Raw genomic sequence first — 21072 nt, forward strand, 5'->3', positions numbered from 1 at the left:
GGACTACATAAAAATAAAAAGCTTTTGCACAGCAAAAGAAACCATCAACAAAACAAGAAGAAAGCCTACTGCATGGGAGAACATATTTGCCCATGTTATCACCAGTAAGGGTTTAAGCTCCAACATTTACAGGGAACTCATACAACTTAACAAAAGGAAGATAAGCCAATCAAAAAATGGGCAATGGACCTACATGGATAATTTTTGAAAGAAGATATAAGGAAGGCCAAGAGACATATGAAAACATGCTCAAAGTCACTAATCATCCAAGAGATGCAAATCAAAACGACAATGTGGTCCTATCTCACACCTGTCAGAATGGCTATCATCAACAAATCAACAAATAACAAGGGCTGGTGAGGGTGTGGAGAAAAAGGAACCCTCGTGCACTGCTTTTGGGAATGCAGGCTGGTACAGCCGCTGTGGAGAACAGTATGGAGTTTCCTCAAAAAACTAAAAATGCCTCCTATATGAAATGGCTGAACAGAAAAAAAAAAAAAGAAAAAAAAAACTAAAAATGGAACTCCTATTTGATCCAGTGATCCCACTTCTAGGGATATATCCCAAGAAATCAGAAACACCAATCAGAAAGGACATATGCACCCCTATGTTCACAGCAGCACAATATACCATAGCGAAGATTAGGAAATAGCCTAAGTGCCCATCAGCAGATGAGTGGATTAAAAAACTGTGGTACATGTACACAATGGAATACTACACTGTGGTAATTAAGAAGGAATTCTTACCATTTACAACAGCATGGATGGAACTGGAGAGCATTATGCTAAGCGAAATAAGCCAGTCAGAGAAAGATAAATATCACATGATCTCACTCATTTGTGGAATATAATGAACAACATAAACTAATGAACAAAAACAGATCCAGAGACAGTGAAGCATCAATCAGACTGTCAAACCTCAGAAGGAAAGTAGGGGAGGATGGGGGTAAGGGGGAGAGAGCAACCCAAGGGCTTGTATGCATGCATATAAGCATAACAAATGGACACAGACACCAGGGGGGTGAGGACATGAGTAGGAGGGTGGGGGGCTAATGAGGGGATAAGGACACATATGTAATACCTTAATCAATAAAGAAAAATTTTTAAAATAATAATAATAATAAATTTGAATCATATAGATTGTACTCTTTTTGTCTGGTTTCTTTCATTCATGTAGGTTGTCGTATTTATTAATTGTTCATTCTTTTGTATTGCTAAATAATATTCCACTATATATGAAAGTATCACCATTTATTTTTCCTTTTACCTGCTGATGAACATAGGTTATTACCAGATTTTGGTTATTACAAGTTAAGCTGTTATGAAGATGTATATGTAAGTCTTTGCATGAACATAAAGCATAGCAATGTTAACATCGACACAGAATTCAAAGCAAAATGCCTTAACTAGGACAAGAAAGAGCTTTGTACGAGTATCCACCAAAAATGATATTGGTGCCCTAGCTGGTGGCTGGTGTCTCAGTGGATAGAGTGTCGGTCTGTGGTCTGAAGGGTCACAGGTTCAATTCGGGTCAAGGGCTCGTACCTTGGTTGCAAGCAGGATCCCCAACCCTAGTCGGGTTGTGTGCGAGAGGCAACCAATCAATATGTCTCTCTCAGATCCGTGTTTCTCTCTGTCTCTCCCTCTCCCTTACACTCTCTCTAAAAAACCGATGGGAAAATATCGAGTGATGATTAACAAAAAAGTAAATTTTGTGAGGCTAGCACAACCCTCATCCAAAAACCTGACAAAGTGGCACCTAAAAACTACCCAAGAAAACTTCAATAACAAAGGAAGGGGAAAGCGGTAGACCAATCCCCTTATAAATATTAATTTAAAAATCTTAAGTAAAATGTCAGTAAGTTAAATTTGGCAATGGGTATTGTTGTTTTTCAGTAAAACAAAGGGTGAAATGAAGAAATCAACTGATATTCATTAATGAATTAAAGATGATTTTTAAAGGATTTTTTCAAAAATTATTATTCATCCTGACTTAAACCTCTTTGTGAACTAATAATTAAAGAATATTTCCTCAATATTATGATAAATAAGTTAGCTGGGACTTTGTTTCTTTGTATTGTTCAAAGGCTTTTACAATTACTATGTATTTTCAAAGAAAAAATTCATTTCCATTGCAGGATGGAGGGGTTCAATGGGGGAAAAAACAAAGGGGACATCTGGAATACTTTCAACAATAAAGATACATTAAAATAAATACATAAATATATATGCCACATATCTACTCATATTACATCCATGTATGGCTATATTCTACAAAGAAAACAAAGAGTTAGCAAAATATCTCTCTGGAAGATAAGAACATAGTTTTTTTCTTTACTGTGGTTTACTTTCCATTTTTTTCTATTAAAAATGTAAATTTTCTTATGTACTCATAAGAAAAAATTTACTTAAAATTTTTAGAATTCATAAAAAGGTTAAAGAATTGACTCTTCTTCAATCAGACTCAAACGTTAAAATATGATGTTAATATTGCCTGACAGGCATTATCCATTTGTTTCTACAAAGTTGTCCCTCTCCAAAACCCCAAACAAGTGCTATATTATACTTCCATGCATCCCACATTCTCCTTGGTCACTGGCAACTGCTGCTGCTATATTATCTCATCAACCCAGGAATTATCCTCTTACCAGTTAATGACAAAAATTATCTCCTCTGCCAACCTTTCTCAAGTTCCTTATAAACTTTTAGATTCTGAAAAATACCTCAGAAAATACTCCCCATACAACTCAATAGGCTGAGGAAGTAATGTTAAGACTTATGTTTAAGTCATAACAATAAAATATACTACCAATACTACTGGACCCATACTATGGAGCATTATTTGGCAAAAAAAAGGAATGGAATACTGATACATGCTACATGGATGAATCTTGAAAACATTATGTGAAGTGGAAGAAGCCAGTCACAAAAGACCACAGATTGTATGATTCCATTTATATGAAATGCCCAGAACAGGCAAATTTATGAGATAAAAGTAGATCAGTGGTTGCTTAGGGCTGGGGAAGCAGAAGGGGGGACAATGGGGATTGACTGTTAATGGGCACAGGCTTCGTTTTAAGAGGTACGAACATAATTCTAAAATTAGATTGTGGTAAGGATTACACAGCCCTATAAACACAAAAAAAAAAGGAATTGTATACTTTTAAATTGGTGAATTGTATGGTATATGAATTAGATATCAAGAAAGCTGTTTGAACTGCACTAAAAAATACTACTGTAACCGTTTCTTACAGCTACCATTGAATAGTTAGTATGTACAAGAAACCTTAGAGACCTTATGTCACCTGATTCCCACCAACTCTTCAAGGTCAATTTTTAACATTTAATAGAGATGAGAAAACAAGTTCAATGAACTTAAAATATTTACACAAAGTAACAGAGCTATTCCGGAATGGTGCCTAGATATATCATTCTAAAGAAATGTCTCTCTGAAGCCCATGTTTTCTAAACTATGCCTGTCATGCTCGCCATCAACGAGCATATTGGAAATAATTGGAATAAGAGTATCATGGACAAATGCCCTTAAAAGAGCAGGTATTTTGTTTTCTATCAGTGGTGGGAATAAGTTTTTTTGAGGCATCATTATAGGAAATAAGGCTTAAAAGCATGAATGCCATTGTTATTTCATTCAAAAGCCACATCTAGAAGACAAATGACTCTGGAAAACAATGAAAAGTAATTAAGGTTATGTAATGTGTCCCTTCTCTTTCAGTTTATTCGGAGCTACATTGTACATGTCTTCAAGGTACAGACATCATCTGATTTGTCTTTCTTAAGTCAATGCTTCTAGGGTGGTGAAGACTTGGGGGGTGGGGGGTGGTTGAAAGGAGGGAGGGAAGGGGGAGAAAATGTAATACTATCAATAAAAAATGTATTTTTTTAAAAGTCAATGCTTCTAGAAATTCCTTGTTCTTTATTTAGATGAAATGCTAACAAAATATTAATATACAGAAATGATCACCATTTCTTTAAATCACATTCTTAGGCAAAATAAATATTCCTTTATTTAGATTTTATTACTCATATTTAGTTTTTATCCATACATTTAGAGGACTTTACAAACACTAACTTATTAGCAGTTCCAAAAAGGTAGTTGGATAAAAAAGGCAATTATATGAGGAAGAAATACAAATATGATACTAAAAGGACCATATTTTGTGGCTTCATCTGTAATGCAACTAACAATCTATATAGTTGCTGTTATCCTGTTTGCTGCTGTAACAAATTATCACAAACTCAGAGGCTTAAAACACTAATATATTATCTTATGGCTCTGTAGGTCAGAAATTCAACACAGGACTCACTGGACTTAAGATCCTTGGCAGGGCTACATTTCCTTCTGGGGCACTAGAAAATGTTTCCTTGCCTTTTACATTCTAAACAGGTTACCTGTGTTCCTTATCTCATGGCCCCTTCCTCCTTCAAAGCCAGTAAGTGGGTCAAGTTCTTCTATCATCATTTCACTCTGATCTCCTTTTACCTCCCTCTTCCACTTTTAAGCACCCTTATGATTATATTGGGCCCATCCAAATAATCCAGGTAATCAATCTCATTTTAAAGACCTTAATCCCATCTGCAAAGTCTTTTTGAAATTTAACAACATATTCACAGATCCTGAAAATTATGACATTGCCATCTTTGGGTGGCAATTATTTAGCCTACTACAGTTGCCTCTGTGTTAAAAAAAAATCAGGATTATACACATAGTAAATTGAGCCTACAGTGGAGGGCTCAATTTGGGTTAAATACTAATGTTTTAAATAAAGAATGTAGAACTTGGGGTGAAAAATCTCTCCTTTCTGTTTTGTCAGATTTTTACTGGCATTCTATTAGATATGTGGGAATAACAGGAGAAATAGGGTGCCATTCAAACCCATGAAAAAAAAAATGGAAAGATCGAAGTGAATCTGTCCATTTTTTATCTGAACAAAAACCTGAAAAAAGCTTATTTTGTATTTTCTATCTTTTCATATACATTGTTCTGCCTTGGCACTCAGAAAGTACCATTTACACAGCCTTTACCACATAATAGGATATTGTATTAATTCAAACTAGAGGAAAAGTAGCTGGGAAGACTATACTTGAGCATACTAACCAGGAGTTTTTACGAACCTTTAAAATAAAATATCCAAATAATCATTATATATGTATATGTGGTCAAGAAATCAAACATCTCCTTTTTGAAAGGCCTAAATTCAAAGTGAAATTATATCACTATTTTTTTAATTCCCCAGAAAAATGCACTAGCGCATGTTTAACATTTTCAATTTAGTTTTATATCTTTTCTGACTCCAAGACAGAAGAGAGATGTTTGATGTACTCAAGTTATAGCCAGCATCTACCAATTCTTTGATTCGACTTTTTAAAGTACTTATGCTTGAATCTAGAATCCGAGGATTTTCAATTATTTGTGAAATGCTAATTTTTTCTTCTATGAGGCAATCTATTTTATCATTAAACTTTTTCTCTCCCAAGAAGAGCACATCTAGATAGCTCAAGACAAACTTCTGTACCTCCTGTTCAGTGCACCCAAGAGAACACAGCTTCTCTTTGATATTTGTATAGTTTCTTTTGGCACAGCCATTGGAAAGGTCTAGGATTTCAGCTCCTGGACCACATATCAGAACAAGCAGCTCCTCATTGTTCAGGTTGAAAGTTGACTGTAAAAACATAATGTTAGCTTTTATCCGTTTTGTGCTCTGAATGAAGATGAAAGGGTTTTTTAAAATTATTTTCCTGACAAAATCTATGGGATCACTGTGACCTAAGGACAAACATACTTCCTGCAAAAATTCAACTATCTGTTTATTCAAATCAAGACTATTGGAGAAGGTACGTGGGGCATTGTTCAATAATCGACAAAGGCACTTCCGGGTCAATCCAACTGAGTAGAGAAACTTTATATTATTCTCCAGGTTTACGTTGTTATTGGACCGAAAAAATGATTCAGGAGAACGTTCCAAAATATCTACAATTTCAAGGTCCGATGTCATAATTGTTCTCCACAAATCCCACCGTTTTGAAAGATTTTCAGTTGTGCGTGTTAAGGATCGTGGATATCTTGATATGATGCTAGCAATCACTTCTTGGCCAGCTCCTTTGGACAGAAGGAACATCTTCAGATCCTGCTCATTAATACCCATCTTATTAAAAACTCCGGGCTGTCGTTTCTTGGCCATGTCAACATCTACTCCCATAGTAAGTAAGCTATTCAGTAGTCTATTCTTCAAAGGCTCACTGTCTTCATTATCAGACTTCACACCAAAAAACCTAAATGAAACTGATCTCAAGAGTATTTCTGGTGAAAATCGGGTCATCCAACATCTTGAGCCAAAGAGGAAGTGACTTCTCATATACAAGAGGTTTCGTGGTGCCAGAATGGTCAAGTAGCCCCAACCTTTTGGAACGCTGTTAAAACAACATAGACAATATTATATAATGTATTAAATAGCTGAAAGACCATATTATGATCCTGTAAGTATCATGGTCCTTTCTGTAAGAAGTTATTGGTAGCTCCAGTTCTCCTGGTACTATGGTAACAATTCAGCCACTGTATTTTCACTCTTTAGCTCATTACTTCTAATTATCTGTGAGCCTGGGCTCCATACATTCTCAACATAAAGCAAGACAGTATAGCATCATCACTGCCCCAGAATTATCCCTACCTTTACCTTGCTCTTCTTATTTGGCCTTACCTGCCTTGGCTATCCAAAACCAATTGCCCCTCTCCATTTCTGTTTTATCCTCCTGGTTGCCAAACCTTTGGCTTATTCCTACTAACTGATGTTTTCAATTCTGCCTTGTCTTCCAACTTCCCAGATCTTCGGCCTTGCCCCTGCCCATAGATACCAGACTTCTTTGCCTCTGTTCTCACATCCTGGTTATCAAACTCTAAATTTACCCCTGAAAACCAACACCAGAATTATTTTATTATTTTTTTTTGTTTTTGGTAAAGATTTGTTTTATTTCTACTGGGGAAAAGAGAATGATAAATAAAACTGTTCTCCAATTTGCTCTCCACTGTGTACAAACATACTCTCACACACACACACACAAAAAAAATACACACACACCAAAAATACCCCAAACAAAAAGAAACCAAGAATCAAAAATCAAAACACCCTCAAACTGCACCAATACTTTGGATTTTGACCAAAAGAACAGATCCTAGGAGGAAGTGCAGAATGCAAAATCAAATGAATGAAAATGCTGAACAAACAGCATTATTAATATGCAACGTATTTATATTTCTGAACTAGTAACAGTTGGTTCTCCATGTCTGTAAAATTTTGGAACCACATAGCTGATTTGTTAAATCTAGTCCATGCCAGCTTCTAAAAGCCAGAAAAGATTTTAGTTAGCTTCATTCTTTGATCCTCATCAAAATTTTCTACAAGATCTGAAACATCATCATCTTCCTCATCAATGTCTTCTGGTTTTGGTCTTTGCTATCCATCACTTGCCAAGGGAACTGTTCAGCTAACTTCCTAAGACTTTCGAAGCTGTCAGCACCAAACTGACTTAATATTCCAGGAAGCATTTCTGTGATTCGTTTGGTTTTGGTATGACTGGTAATTGCAAAGGTGTTAGCAGAAAGGGAAGCTTGGACTTCGGGATTGTTGAAATGAATAACTGTTCCGTCATCTTTAATCATGTTTACCTCTTCAATACCAGCTTTCCAGAAAACTCTGAAGTTTTCTGTCATCAGCTGTAGCTATTCTATGTACCACCTTCTTTCTGCAAGCCATACCCTTGTCCCCTATCTGGATCTGAGCCTGAAGTTTGGCTAATTTTTCTTGATTCATGCTGTTGGTAAATCTGAGGCAGGGAGAGTCCTCCAACACCAGCATGCGGCAAGAGCAAAAGGGTTACCTCAGCCGAGACACCAACACCAGAATTCTTAATTTGCACCATAAACACATTTTTCTAGATTCATGGCACTCTTTAAATCCAGGCTATTATTAGAGCCTAATTCTTAGCTCTGGTCAACAACAACAACTGCTTCCAATCTCCTCACTCAATTTACATTATTGTTCCCTTGGTTGTAACCCAACAACTCCAAACCAATGTTCATCTTCCAAATGATCTAGTTGGGATATTTAATCCAAATAATACACCACACATGGAACTGTGCTGCAAGATGATATGTTTAAAAGTTACTTTTACCATTCTCCCCAGGCCACCACATTGCAAAAGACGAGCCCAGGGCTCTCTGCATCAGTTTCACAACACATATAACTTTGTGCAAGTGGTTAAAACCTCAATATCTAATTTTCTTAATCATTCAGAAATGAGTCATGAAATGTATGAACTGCTACATGGTAACAATCATAAGTCCCTAGTAAAGTGAGCATCTATTTATAGGAAATATTTTATGAGGAAAGCGACAAAGATTATTGTTATCAGATAATTCATTTTCCTAAGCTACTTATGGTCTGAATCATACAATAATACATATATTTTTTAAATTGTAGTTTATCCTTTTCAGACTACACAGCTATGATGAACTTAGATTTTTATTCCTAATTACTTACAATGGGCTCTTATCACTTAAAAGAGGCACTTCAATTAAGCATAAAATAGAAAATAGAGCTAGATGATTTCAACTCACCACTAATATCTTTGGACTTGAGATACTGCTTTCAAGATCAACATCATAAAAGCCTCTCTGTGCCTATCCTTTTAATTATTCCAATTTAACAAGAATTTAGATTATGCCTACAGACTGGGAACATTCCTATAGCTCAGATAATCTAAAGATCCTCAAAGAATCGGAAAAATATTCCCAAAGTATGGAATCAAATAGCATTCAAACAAAAGTGCAGACTGCTCACAAGGTAAACATCAAACAAAAGCACATATTAGACTGCCCTATACTTTGAATTCTTTGAATTCACTATTCTTCACTTCTCCATAATGCTACATGCTGCCATGTAATTACACTCTCCCAAAAATGCATGAATTTAGAAACTTAAAAAATAAGGTCCTCTTTCTAACTAAAGCAGTGGTTCTCAACCTGTGGGTCGCAACCCCTTTGGGGGTCGAACGACACTTTCACAGGGGTCGCCTAAGACCATCGGAAAACACATATATCATTACATATTGTTTTTGTGCTTAATCACTATGCTTTAATTATGTTCAATTTGTAACAATGAAAATACATCCTGCATATCAGATATTTACATTAGGATTCATAACAGTAGCAAAATTACAGTTATGAAGTAGCAACGAAAATAATTTTATGGTTGGGGGTCACCACAACATGAGGAACTGTATTAATGGGTCACGGCATTAGGAAGGTTGAGAACCACTGAACTAAAGAAAGGCTTTACATTGCCCAAATCAAAAATTTGCTCTTCCAGACGCTCAAGGGTGACCTCTACTGAAAAATCAGACAGAACACTGACAGCTATGGATAAGACCAGTACTTTCCAAAGAGGGGTAGCAATATGATCTAACGGAATGTAGGAACAAACAGTAAAATTCCAACTTATATTTGCCTCAGCCCAGGGGTCCTCAAACTTTTTAAACAGGGGGCCAGTTCACTGTCCCTCAGACCGTTGGAGGGCCGGACTATAGTTTAAAAAAAAACTATGAACAAATTCCTATGCACACTGCACATATCTTATTTTGAAGTAAAAAAACAAAACGGGAACAAATACAGTATTTGTATTTGCATGTGGTCCGCGGGCCGTAGTTTGAGGACCCCTGCCTCAGCCTTTTAAAATTTCTACTTTCTGTATTTTAAAATGTATACAATATATATTATAAGACATGTACCTAACTCACCAGTAAATAAAATATAAATATATTGAAGGTACATGTATAAACCTTTCTTGGAGAGTATACCCAATCAAAAAAAGCCTGAAGGCTACTACTCTAGAGAACACACCCTCAAACAGGGTTGAACAAGCCACAGAAAGCCCAAAAGAAACTCTATTAATGACAGACTAAAAGAAAGTGAAAATATATGCCAAGTTTCTTAACAAAAGTGCATTAAGGGCCCTGACCGGTTTGGCTCAGTGGATAGAGCGTCGGCCTGCAGACTGACGTTCCCAGGTTCGACTCCAGTCAAGGGCATGTACCTTGGTTGTGGGCACATCCCCAGTAGAGGGTATGCAGGAGGCAGCTGATTGATGTTTCTCTCTCATCGATGTTTCTGACTCTCTATCCCTCTCCCTTCCTCTCTGTAAAAAAATCAATAAAATATATTTTTTTTAAAAGTACATTAAGGTTTCTCCTGAATCTCATAGGTGGATTTTGTCTTTGTGCATAATTCCCTCTCCATGGAAATATCTTTCACACAAATTAACATGTCCAAAACCAAAATGAGCATCTTTCCCAGCCCCCAAACTAGACCTCCTCTGATTAATGAAATCATTATCACTAACCTGAGTCACTCATGATAAAAATACAAAAGCTTTGCTTTCTCTCCCTTCCTCAACCTATCATCAAATCATGTATTCTGCTTGTTCATCATCTCTGAACTCCAACCTCTCTTCTCTTTGCTTTTCATTCACCCAGACTATAATAGCCACCTAACTTGCTTCTCTAACATCTGTCACTCAAAACTTCCATCATAGTATACTTGTAAAACAAGTATGTAATTATGTCCCTCATTTCCTGATTAAAGATCTCTGTAGCTCTCCCCTACAGGGTAAAATCTTCAGACTGACCTTCAAAGCCCTCACCGCACAGTTCCACCTATCTTTCTAGCTAGCTTCTATTCTACAACTTCACCACTAGGCACCACTGCCTCTCAAACCTCTGGTCCTAAACATCCTTGTCCACTCTTGTCTCCCTGCCTTGTTAAGATATCTTACAGAAAGGCCTATCATCCTGATGTCTATCCATAGTACAAGATCCCATTCAAATAATACCTTCCTACAAATCTTTAACTAAACAAGTATATATTGTTGAAGTGAAGCATTTATTTTATAATTACTTATTACTAGGGCATCTACACTATTTCTATGGGGGCAGGGGGCAGAAAGAGCTCAGTTGGACTTAGAATTGGCAACTAAAATTTGGTTTTGACTACAATACTATACATGCAATAAACTGACCCAAAATATATTATGAACAGTCTCAGCGAAGCTTAATACAATGTTACCTAATATCAAATGTTGGTGAGCATATGAGGATATGGGAGAAATTCTCAAATACCACTGCTGGAAGAGAATTTGGTACCCTCCATCATATCCTTTAATCCAACATTTCCACTTCTGGGAGATTATCCAAGACAAGAATACACATTATTATGAAAAGGATTATCATCATAATACTATTTGCTATAGACAAAAAGAAGGAACCCAATGTCCCCAAAAGAATGACTAATAAGTTGTGGTACAACTATGTAATAAAATACTATACAACCTCCTTTTTAAAAATGAGGCAGATCTAACACAATGGAAAGATGTCCAAAGTATTTTAAGTGGCAAATTGCATAATGGTATGAGTAGGGTAATATGCAGAAAGAGAGAAAAAAATGGAACAAAACAGTTATCTCTGACAGATTAATGGCAGCTATGTACTAATTCTGAAATATTAAAATATTAATTTATGTGTTTATTGCAATCTGATATTAAATTTTAAAAAACAAATTAAAATTGTCTTGGAGTACAAAAACATAATAGAATAATATATATTACCTTTACCTATTTTTCAGTTTTCAACACAAAAATGTTAAACCTGATAAATATCAATGCTACTTTACTCCTTTAGCACCCAATTTTCATCCAAAATACTCCCCTTACATCTAGTAAGGTGAATGAATATTTAAACAACCTAATGCAAGAAGTATCAACTGCCTCAATCTACAAGTTTCCAAAATAATTAATACTCCATAATGTATTTCAATCTCAAATTAACGTTTTTAATGAGCCCAAACCATTACTGCTAGAGGTGAAATCCAAAATTTAAAAATACACTGAAAATCTGTGTACCTACAACTTGTATGGTCTAAGGAATAAAAGAGGTTTTACACTGCCCTCTGCTCCACAGAAGCCTAATAAAGGGGCTTTTAATGAAATGGCTAACGCCTGGCCCTAGGGTATTACACTCCAGTGGGCCTTCTTTCCACAAAACAAGCAGTTCAGAGACCTTTACAACAATGCATTTCTCACCTCATTAGTCTTAAGAGGACTTCTGCATTCCTCCAGAAAAAGCTGGAAAATAGTTGTCCCTAAAAATGGCCAAAAAGAAGGGGGGGTGGGAGGGAGGAGGTTACAAAATATTGTCAGGACTTCGCAATACAGAAGAGTTCAATCCCACCTAGCACTGCAGGTGCATAACCTCATGAGATGCATAACCTTCCTGCACACTAAACATCTCAGAGATGCTGAGAAGAAAAGGGCACGTACAGGCCTGAATATGATCAGAAAAGGTAGCAGAATCACGAATGATCTGTAAAACCAAAACTAACTGCTTCACGTACGTTGTCTTCATTAAACTCCACAAGCTAAAAAGTAGGCTTTATCCCCGAAATTCCAAAGCGCCGAGTTTTCTTCCTAGCCTCTCTTAGCTAGGTGAAGCGCAACTTCGAACCCAGGGGAGCCTGTGGATCAAAACTAAGGTTAATTCCACAGGTTCCATTCCACGGACTCCTCCCACCCCTCCTCCTCCCACAAGGACAACTGTGCAAAGAGCTGCGCGGGAACTGCGCGCCGCGATACCTCCAAGTCACCCGCACCCGCTTCTAAAAATAAGAAGCACAGCAGCAAAGCCAGCAACGGCAACTCGGACTGTACCGAAGAACCAGAGAGCGCTTTACTTCCGCCTCCGGAAGCGGAAATTCAGGAACTTCCGGCCACGGGCCGCGCGGTGACGTCACCGCCTTGCGTGCCCCCGCGGCCAGGGGTCCGCCCTCCGTAAACCAATGCGAGAAGCCCAGCAGGGGGCGGCAGAAGACCGCGGTAAGCGCGGGGAGCCCACAGCCGAGGCGGGTTTGGGGCGGGGTGGGCGGGGCCGGGAGCCTTCCCGGTGCCCGGGCCGGCGGCCGAGAGTTGCTGCGGGGTCTCAGTGCTTTCTGGCGACGGGCGGTGAGCAAGTCCCTATCATATAAACGAATTTTGCGGCCTGATAGGGTGATTCCGCGTATTCATGTGACTCACGTGACGCCGAGGAACACTTTGGCGTTTGGTGCCGAAAAACACCTGCGATAAGTGGCTCATGAACAGCCCCGGATTCCTTCTTTACTGAGCGACCTTCTGGAGTGTGGCTGCCGGTCCGACATCAGGCTCAGCCCGCAGGCTTGGGGAGCAGTCCTAATAAACTTCTATTTAACTGCTGGCAGCACGACTGCTCCCTGGTTCGTATTAAACTGTGCCGGGTTTGGGCTGTTTGAAGTCTCAGCAGAAACTCCCTCCACCGCTGGTGCGAGTGTGGCACCTTGGGGGGGCGTCGCCTCGGTCTTCCTGATCGGGTCGCTCCCCTGGGGATGGTGACAATGGAGATCAAGTTTCAATTGGAGGCAATTCTGCTGTTCCCTCCTGTGAGAGAGAGATGATACTCCGATGAGTGAGATCATCGTCAGGCCGCCCGGTTACATAACGGAGGGAGCGGTGGGCCTTAGAGAAACACGTGGGGCGAGAGGGTTGTTCCTGAATTTCACCGCCAGAAGCATGGACTGCATTGCCCTCCTCTGGGGGGTACACAACGGTAGCGTGTTCTTCACCCCATTCCTGCACCAAGGAGCCAATTAAAGTGTAATCCTCACTCTCTCCCTCAGATCACGGCCCGCTGCTTCGTTATGGTCACTTTGTGTTGAATTAACTCTCTGTTTTCTTGGCTGATAGGAATAAAGATTAACTTTGGGGTCTTAAATTGCTAATAATCAGCCTGCTGGTAAGTGAAACTACTTCCTGCAGTTAGTTCCCTCAGGTAAAAATTAGCCCTGAAGAATTAGAAACGACCTCTTTATTTCGATTTCTAAAATCTATTTCTGTATATGGAAGGAGCTCCTATACCTAAGGTAATATTTACTATTATATATTAATATAAAAATTATATACACAAATATTTTAAGTAGAAGCTGCTTTACAATTAGACTGTAAAACAATAAAATCTTTTTTTTTTTAAGTCCCCACCGGAGGACATGCTTAAGTTTGAGCGATACCTTGTTGGTAAGGGAGAATGGTTCTTTTGAAAATAAGTTCTGTATTTCCTCTCCAAAATTCTCAGATTACAAATATATATTCTGCTGTTTTTATTTATTTCAGAGAGAAGGGAGAGGGAGAGAGAAATAGAAACATCAATAATGAGAGAGAGCCCTAGCTGGTTTAGCTCAGTGGATAGAGCGTCGGCCTGTGGACCGAAGGGTCCCAGGTTGGATTCTGGTCAAGGGCACATGCCTGGGTTGCAGGCCTGGCCCCCAGAGGGGGCATGCAGGAGGCAGCCGATCAATGATTCTCTCTCATCATTGATATTTCTATCTCTCTCTCCCTCTCCCTTCCCCTCTGAAATCAATAAAAATATATTTTTAAAATAATAATAGTAATAATAATGAGAGAGAATCATTGATCGGCTGCCTCCCCAGGCTCCCCACGGGGGGATTGAACCTGCAACCTGGGCATGTACCCTGGACTGGGAATCGAGCTGTGACCCCTTGGTTCATGGGTCCATGCTCAACCACTGAGCCACACCCGCCAGACTACAAATATATTTTAAATGCATATTACAAAACACTGAAAAGAATAACAACAAATGTATAATAATGATTGGACTGGGATGGTATATTATCAATTACTTTTTTTTCCCTTCTCATATTTTGGCAAAGAAGTTTAATTTTTAATGATTTGTTAATATTGTCATTACCTTCAATAAAAGCAATGCCAACTCCCTCAGTCATTGGTGGTGTGTTATGGCAGAGCCTGTATATACCTTGCCTATATTTTATTCATTGACTTAATATTTATTGAGCACCTACACCTTCCAGGCCCTATTTTCAGGATGGGGGAAAACAAAATAAAGCCCCTGCCTTCCAGGACCTCTTTTCCAATGATAGTCTCACTCAGCCCGAGTGTCTGCTCCTCTACGTGTCCTCCCCCCACCCCATCTTCCCTCCCAGGATCATGGCTGACCCAGGCCCTACTAAACTGATGTAATTAAGAAAAAGAAAATGTGCCCTAACTGGTTTGGCTCAGTGGATAGAGTGTCAGCCTGCGGACTGAAAGGTCCCAGGTTCGATTCCGGTCAAGGGCATGTACTTGGTTGCGGGCACATCCCCAGTAGGGGGTGTGCAGGAGGCAGCCGATCTATGTTTCTCTCTCATTGATGTTTCTAACTCTCTATCCCTCTCCCTTTCTCTCTGTAAAAAAATCAATAAAATATATTTTTTTTAAAAAGAAAAGGAAAAGAAAATGTGGTTGAAAACACTGACAGGGAGGTGGGGGCTGTGAGGGAGAGAAGACCTGAGGCAAGGAGTAAGCGATGATGAAACAACAAAGAGGAAAAGAGATGAGATGAAGCCATCGCAATATGGTGGAAGCGAGTTTATTTTAGAAGCTATTCTAAAGTTTTCATCTTTCTGGGATTTTTATAGATGCAAAAGTAATTCCATTTTTATGTCAAATTTATATTGTCATATATCTTGACTAGAGGCCCAGTGCACAAAATTCGTGCACTAGGGGGTGGGGGGTTCCTCAGCCCAGCCTGCACGCTCTCCAATCTGGGACCTCTTGGGGGATGTCTGACTGCCGGTTTAGGCCCAATCCCACAGGCCTAAACATCCCTCTCATAATCAGGGACTGCTGGCTCTTAACTGCTCGCCTGCCTACCTGATTGCCCCTAACCGCTTCTGCCAGCCAGCCTGATCACCCCCTAACCACTCCCCTGCTGGACTGATTAACACCTAACTACTCCCCTGTCGGGCCTGATCGCCCCCAACTGCCCTCCCCTGCTGGCCTGATGGCCCCCAACTGCCCTCTTCTGCCAGCCAATTTGGTTCTGATTGTCGGTTTGTATGCCAGTCAGTGTCAAAAGCTCCACCTCCTAGGCAGCCATTGGCTCCTCACAGTTGACCCAAGTTTGGTTCTGATTGGTCAGTTTCTATGTCAGTCAGCATCTCTGGGCCTATCAACAGGGCCTGATCAGAAAGGCAGGGCTGATCAGCAGTCCTGGTGGAGGCCTGGAGAGAAATGGAGGTGGGGCTGCTGACAAGGCCGGGAGCTAAAGAGAGAGGCAAGTGCTGATCAACAGCTGCCACAGAGGCTACAGATAGGACCCTGCTTCTATCTTTAGGTCTCTCTGGGCCTGATTTGCAGCCCCCTCAGCAGTCAGTGCTGGGTCACCATGACTGCAGGACTGACTTCCGGTTGGTCGAGCCTCCTGGTCATTGCGGGTGTGACGGACCCAGGGTTTTTATATATTAGGATTACATTTTTCTTTCTTGTCTAAAACTGTGGTGATATTAGATGATATATGTGTCTTTAAATGACCATGCTTGGGAAAAGAAAAGGTTTCCAAGTCTGAATTGGAGCATCTCCTCTACCCTTTTTAATGCCTACACTCAGAAGCCCTCCCTTCATGAATTGGACACTCAGGGGAGTGGCTGAAGGTCACGTTTGAATACAGAACATATGCTACACTCAGAAACACCTCTGACCTAAGGGTTTTTTAACTGTGCCAAATCCCCTCTGCTCAGGAAGTGTACTGTTTTTCACACAAATAGAGTTCTGGCAAGACACAGCCCCTCCATTGACCACTCATGTTTGAATCTCAGCAAACCCAATTAAGGTCAGAAAGGAAGTGGCCCTCCATCCCCCACCTTCCACCCAATACAACCCCCACAGACTCCTAGACTCAAAAGACCACAGGTGGGGAACCTTTTTTCTGCCAAGGGCCATTTGGATATTTATAACATCATTTGCAGGCCATACAAAATTATCAACTTGAAAATTAGCCTGCTATATTTGGTCAAACATCTAATTAACTCACCCTAATGCCGTGGCAAGGCCAGACAAAATGGTTTTGCAGGCTGTATATGGCCCCAGCCCACAGGCCGGATGTTCCCCATCCCTGCAAAAGACAAATGAATACCCTACCCCACATCAACTTCCTAGACAGACCTACCAGTGACCTATCAGTCTCACTTGAGGGCCCTCAGAGGAACATCAAGTCTCTTCTCCCACTCTCGCTTGGCTGGGCTGTTTTGTATGTATATGAAAACAAATGAAGAGACTATAAATTGCTTAAGGTGAACAAAAGCAGTAAAGTTATAGTCACAGGTTAACACTCTTAATGTTTGCAAACAAACCAAAAAAGCTAGCATAATTTTCCCCCTTTTTAAAACAACTGCTTTTTAACAGCCTTAGAGTTCTTAGGATTTTATTGCTGGTTACTTTCTTTCTCTGAAATGTGCCTGACCAGGGTCTAGAGAGACTTCAAGAGTCAGCTTTCCTACTCCCACACTCATTACCACAAGAGTCTGTGGCAAAGAAATGGATACTTCGCCTGGCCAATTTGCTGATTCCAGACCTGATATGATCCTGGCTTCCCACAGTAGTTAGATCGCCACTGTCAGCAGGACAGAGTTGGCCAAGAGAAACACAGTAATCACTTGAGATCCCATTAAGTCTCAGTCCCAATCAGCCTGGTGAGTTTGAATACCTTTAGGGTTGTTTCAGCTACAGGATCATGCCTTCAATGAAGTGGTTCTTAATCACTAGTAGAAAATGTTATCCTGGTATAGTAGAGAAGCAAATAATCACAAAAGGGAAAAATATCTTCCTTGTTCCAACATCCATATACCTGTAACTTAGTTTGTTAACTTAAAGTCATCCAAAGAATATGAATTTTGAGAGAAACTACATAGAAGAAGAAACTATTAATAATCTTTGAAAACATTCATATAATACTATCTGCCAGGCACTACTATTCTATACTTCACCTATATTAATTCATTTAAGACTCTGATAAAATAACATTATCTCCATTTTACAGATTAGAAAACTGAGACAGAGGCTTGGTAACTTGCCCAAGCTCACACAGCCAGTAACTGGAACCTAAGAAGTCCAGCTCCAGAGTCTATCATAATTGCAGTGCTTTGCTGACACTCAGAGAGAAGCAATATTTTAATTCACTATAGAAACTACAAAAATAGTGATGTTTATAGAAAATTGAAAAAGAAGGCAAAAAATTCACCCATAATTCAATCACTTAGAAATAACCACTATTTACATTTTATTTATATCCTTTTAGTTTATTTTCTTGAAGAATATTCCTATGCATAACTTTTTTCCTTAGTCAGCCAATGAGGTAGGTATAATTTTGTAGATGAGGAAACTGAGATTTAGATAAAGTGACTTTTTCGAGATAAAGCTAATGCATGTGGAACCAGAATTTCAGCCCAGGTTGCTTCTTTCAGAACCTGTACTCCTAACCCCTGGCTTATACTGTATTTGAGTTTACATTTGTTTGTCACACTTAAACAGTCCTTTTCCATCTTAAGTTTATGAAGAACAGTCATCCATATTTTCATTCAGTACTTTATTATTTTTCCTTTTTTCCCTTTAAGTCTTTGAGTCATCTGGATTTTATTTTGGGATAAGCAACAAGAAAGAGATTCAATTCTGTTTCCTTTCCAAATTGCTAGTCAATTGTTCCAACATCATTTAATGAATACTTTCTTTGCACACTGCTTTGAAGTGTCACCTTTATCATACACCAAATTTACCATTTTTTAAATTACTGCATTCCACTTTGAAAGATATTTCTTAAGGTTCTATTGTGATAATCTAACTTAAGGGTAGACATGAAGAAAGGAAAGTAGGTTTCAGCCTGGTGTTATGAGAATTTTCCTTTATAGATGATTTTTTTCCCCTAAAAAATAAAGGTCAGGATTCAGGTGAGCATATTTTATCTCAAACCCTACAGATTTTATAGAAATGTGAAAAACGGAAACTGAGCTTGGAGGAATATTAATGATTTTCTTGTCCAACCCCCTTATGTATAAGTAAGGTAACTGAGGCCCAAAATGGTAAAAATTACTTATCTAGCATTGCTAGGTACTGTCTGTATTATACAGGTTTCTTTCAGTAGCTAGTGACAGAAACACAAGCTAATTCAAACAAAAAAGGTTGAGGAATTTTTCTCTCAGTTTATCTCTCTATATCGGTCTTATTCTCTCAGGTTCTTCCATGGAACAAGATATATGGCAAGTATCTCTAAGGTTATGTCCTTTTAACTGGAAACTCCAGTTTCTAATTCTTAGTCTTGAACATAAAAACCCATAATAAGGACTCTGCTTGGTTTTCCTTGAGTCATGTGACCACCCCCATTGTGTCATGGGAAAGGTGAAGGTGGCAGGATATAATGTGATTAGTGGCCCCATAAAACCACTTGGAATTGGGGAGAGGCAATTCCTCAAAAGAAAAGAGGTATTATGATTGCTGGAATGAAGAAAGGGAACTTGGACAGACAAAAATACCTCTGTCTACTACTACAGTTGGAGAACCAGAATTGGAATTGAGGTCTTTGAACTTACATTCCAATCCTTTTCTCATTCCTCTATTCATTTAATGCATATTTACCGAGCACTCTATCAGGATTGTATTTAATTGCAAGTAACAAATCGCAAGTCAATGATGGTTTACATAGCAACAGGTCTAAAGACAGGAGTTAGCTGTTGCATTATTTTCTAAGATCATGTAGTCTCACAAGTTCCCATCCCTCCTCGTTAGTCACTATTTTAGTCCATTGGGTTATTATAACAAAAATGCCATAAACTGGGTAGTTTGCACAACAACCATTTATTTCTCACAATTCTGGAGATTGGGGAGCCCAAGACCACGGTGCCAGGAGATTCGGTATCTGGGGAAGACCTACTTCCTGGTGGATAACCATCTTCTTTCTGTGTCTTCACCTGATGGAAAGCAGCAGGAGCACTCTCTGGGGTCTCTTTCATAAGGACACTAATCTCACTCAGGAGGTCTTCACCCTCACAACCTGATCACCTCCCAAAGGCCCCACCTCCCAATATCATCAAATTGGGGGACACAAACATTCAGTCCATGGTAGTCGCGTAACCCAGGCAGGGTACTATCATCTCTCCCTGAAGCCTTTCCAAGCCTCCATTCAGGATAAATCTTTCCCACTCTTACAGCGCTGTCGCATTGTTCAATCACTGTAACACTGAATTCGTTCTACCTTCTGCTGAAGTAAGTTTGGTGCATGCATCTCCATCTCCTCTGCTATTAGACAGCAATTCCTGAAGACACAGACTGAGTCTCACTCATCTTTGTGGAATCGAGGTTCCAATTGTTCTAAACTCTGCCTCTGCCAGCTGCATTTATTCCCAGCCAAACCCAGAAACAAACAAACAAATCCAGAATCATTTTGAGTTCTGGTAAACCCTAGCACCTGACAACATCTGTGAGCAGAGTGGACTACACTGCAGGTTTTGTCTAGGGGTTACACACCTCAGTACACAGAAAAACAACTTTCAAGTCCCCCATTGGACACGCTGGCTCACATTTTCTTCCTTCTGGATGCACCTGAAGACTTCAAACTCCATTCCCCATTATTTTGCCCCAATTCAGCTGTACCCCAGCCCCATCTCCACACTGACAAACCTAAACCCAATATCTTGTTTCATTATCCCCGCTTTACAGTTAAGAAATGGAGGCATGAAGAGATTAAATAAATAATTCCATATCACACAGCCAGCAAGTAGGAACCAGAAATCAAACCCAGGCTATTTGAATCCAGAGCCTGGATCCTTAATAATTAAACTCAGCTAAACTCTATAGCAACTAATACAATGCCTTCCCTAGTAAGTCCATCAAAATGATGGTTGGATTCAATTTACTTATATTTCTAACATTATCAGTAATACTCTAGCTTCTTATATTTTTCTTTTTTCCAACTTCAAAAAGTTGTTTTTATTTGTAAAATACCAAATGATTCATTATAGGAAAAAAAACCCTACATTTTCTTAAATGAAAGTAAAAATTATGAGTACACTAGTATTACAATTGTTTGCTAGTTTTATTTTTTACAGCTCTATTGATGTTAATTGGCAAATAATTTTGTGTATATTTAAGATGTACAACAG

General features: G+C 39.1%; 1 protein-coding gene and 1 pseudogene across 3 annotated transcripts; both read right to left on the minus strand.

Moving 5' to 3' along the window:
- Window positions 1–3499: 3499 nt before the first annotated feature.
- On the minus strand, window positions 3500–12790 carry MTERF1 (mitochondrial transcription termination factor 1). 3 transcript variants are annotated; one of them, XM_070425116.1, is made up of 4 exons: window positions 12695–12776; window positions 12457–12576; window positions 12146–12204; window positions 3501–6428 (listed from the first exon to the last, which is right to left on the minus strand). In XM_070425116.1, exons 3-4 carry the CDS (start codon window positions 12148–12150, stop codon window positions 5264–5266), a joined length of 1170 nt encoding a protein of 389 aa, XP_070281217.1. In that variant the 5' UTR covers window positions 12151–12204; window positions 12457–12576; window positions 12695–12776; the 3' UTR covers window positions 3501–5263. The 3 variants fall into 3 exon arrangements, with proteins under 3 accessions (XP_070281215.1, XP_070281217.1, XP_070281216.1); XM_070425114.1 differs by lacking the exon at window positions 12457–12576 and having other exon boundaries at window positions 3500–6428; window positions 12695–12790; XM_070425115.1 differs by lacking the exon at window positions 12695–12776 and having other exon boundaries at window positions 12457–12626.
- Window positions 7374–7825, minus strand: LOC139016946 (transcription factor BTF3 homolog 4 pseudogene; annotated as a pseudogene).
- Window positions 12791–21072: the final 8282 nt, after the last annotated feature.

Source organism: Myotis yumanensis, unplaced genomic scaffold, assembly GCF_028538775.1.
Source record: "Myotis yumanensis isolate MYYU_CA2020_CCGP unplaced genomic scaffold, mMyoYum1.0.hap1 SCAF_9, whole genome shotgun sequence".
Taxonomy (NCBI): Eukaryota; Metazoa; Chordata; class Mammalia; order Chiroptera; family Vespertilionidae; genus Myotis; species Myotis yumanensis.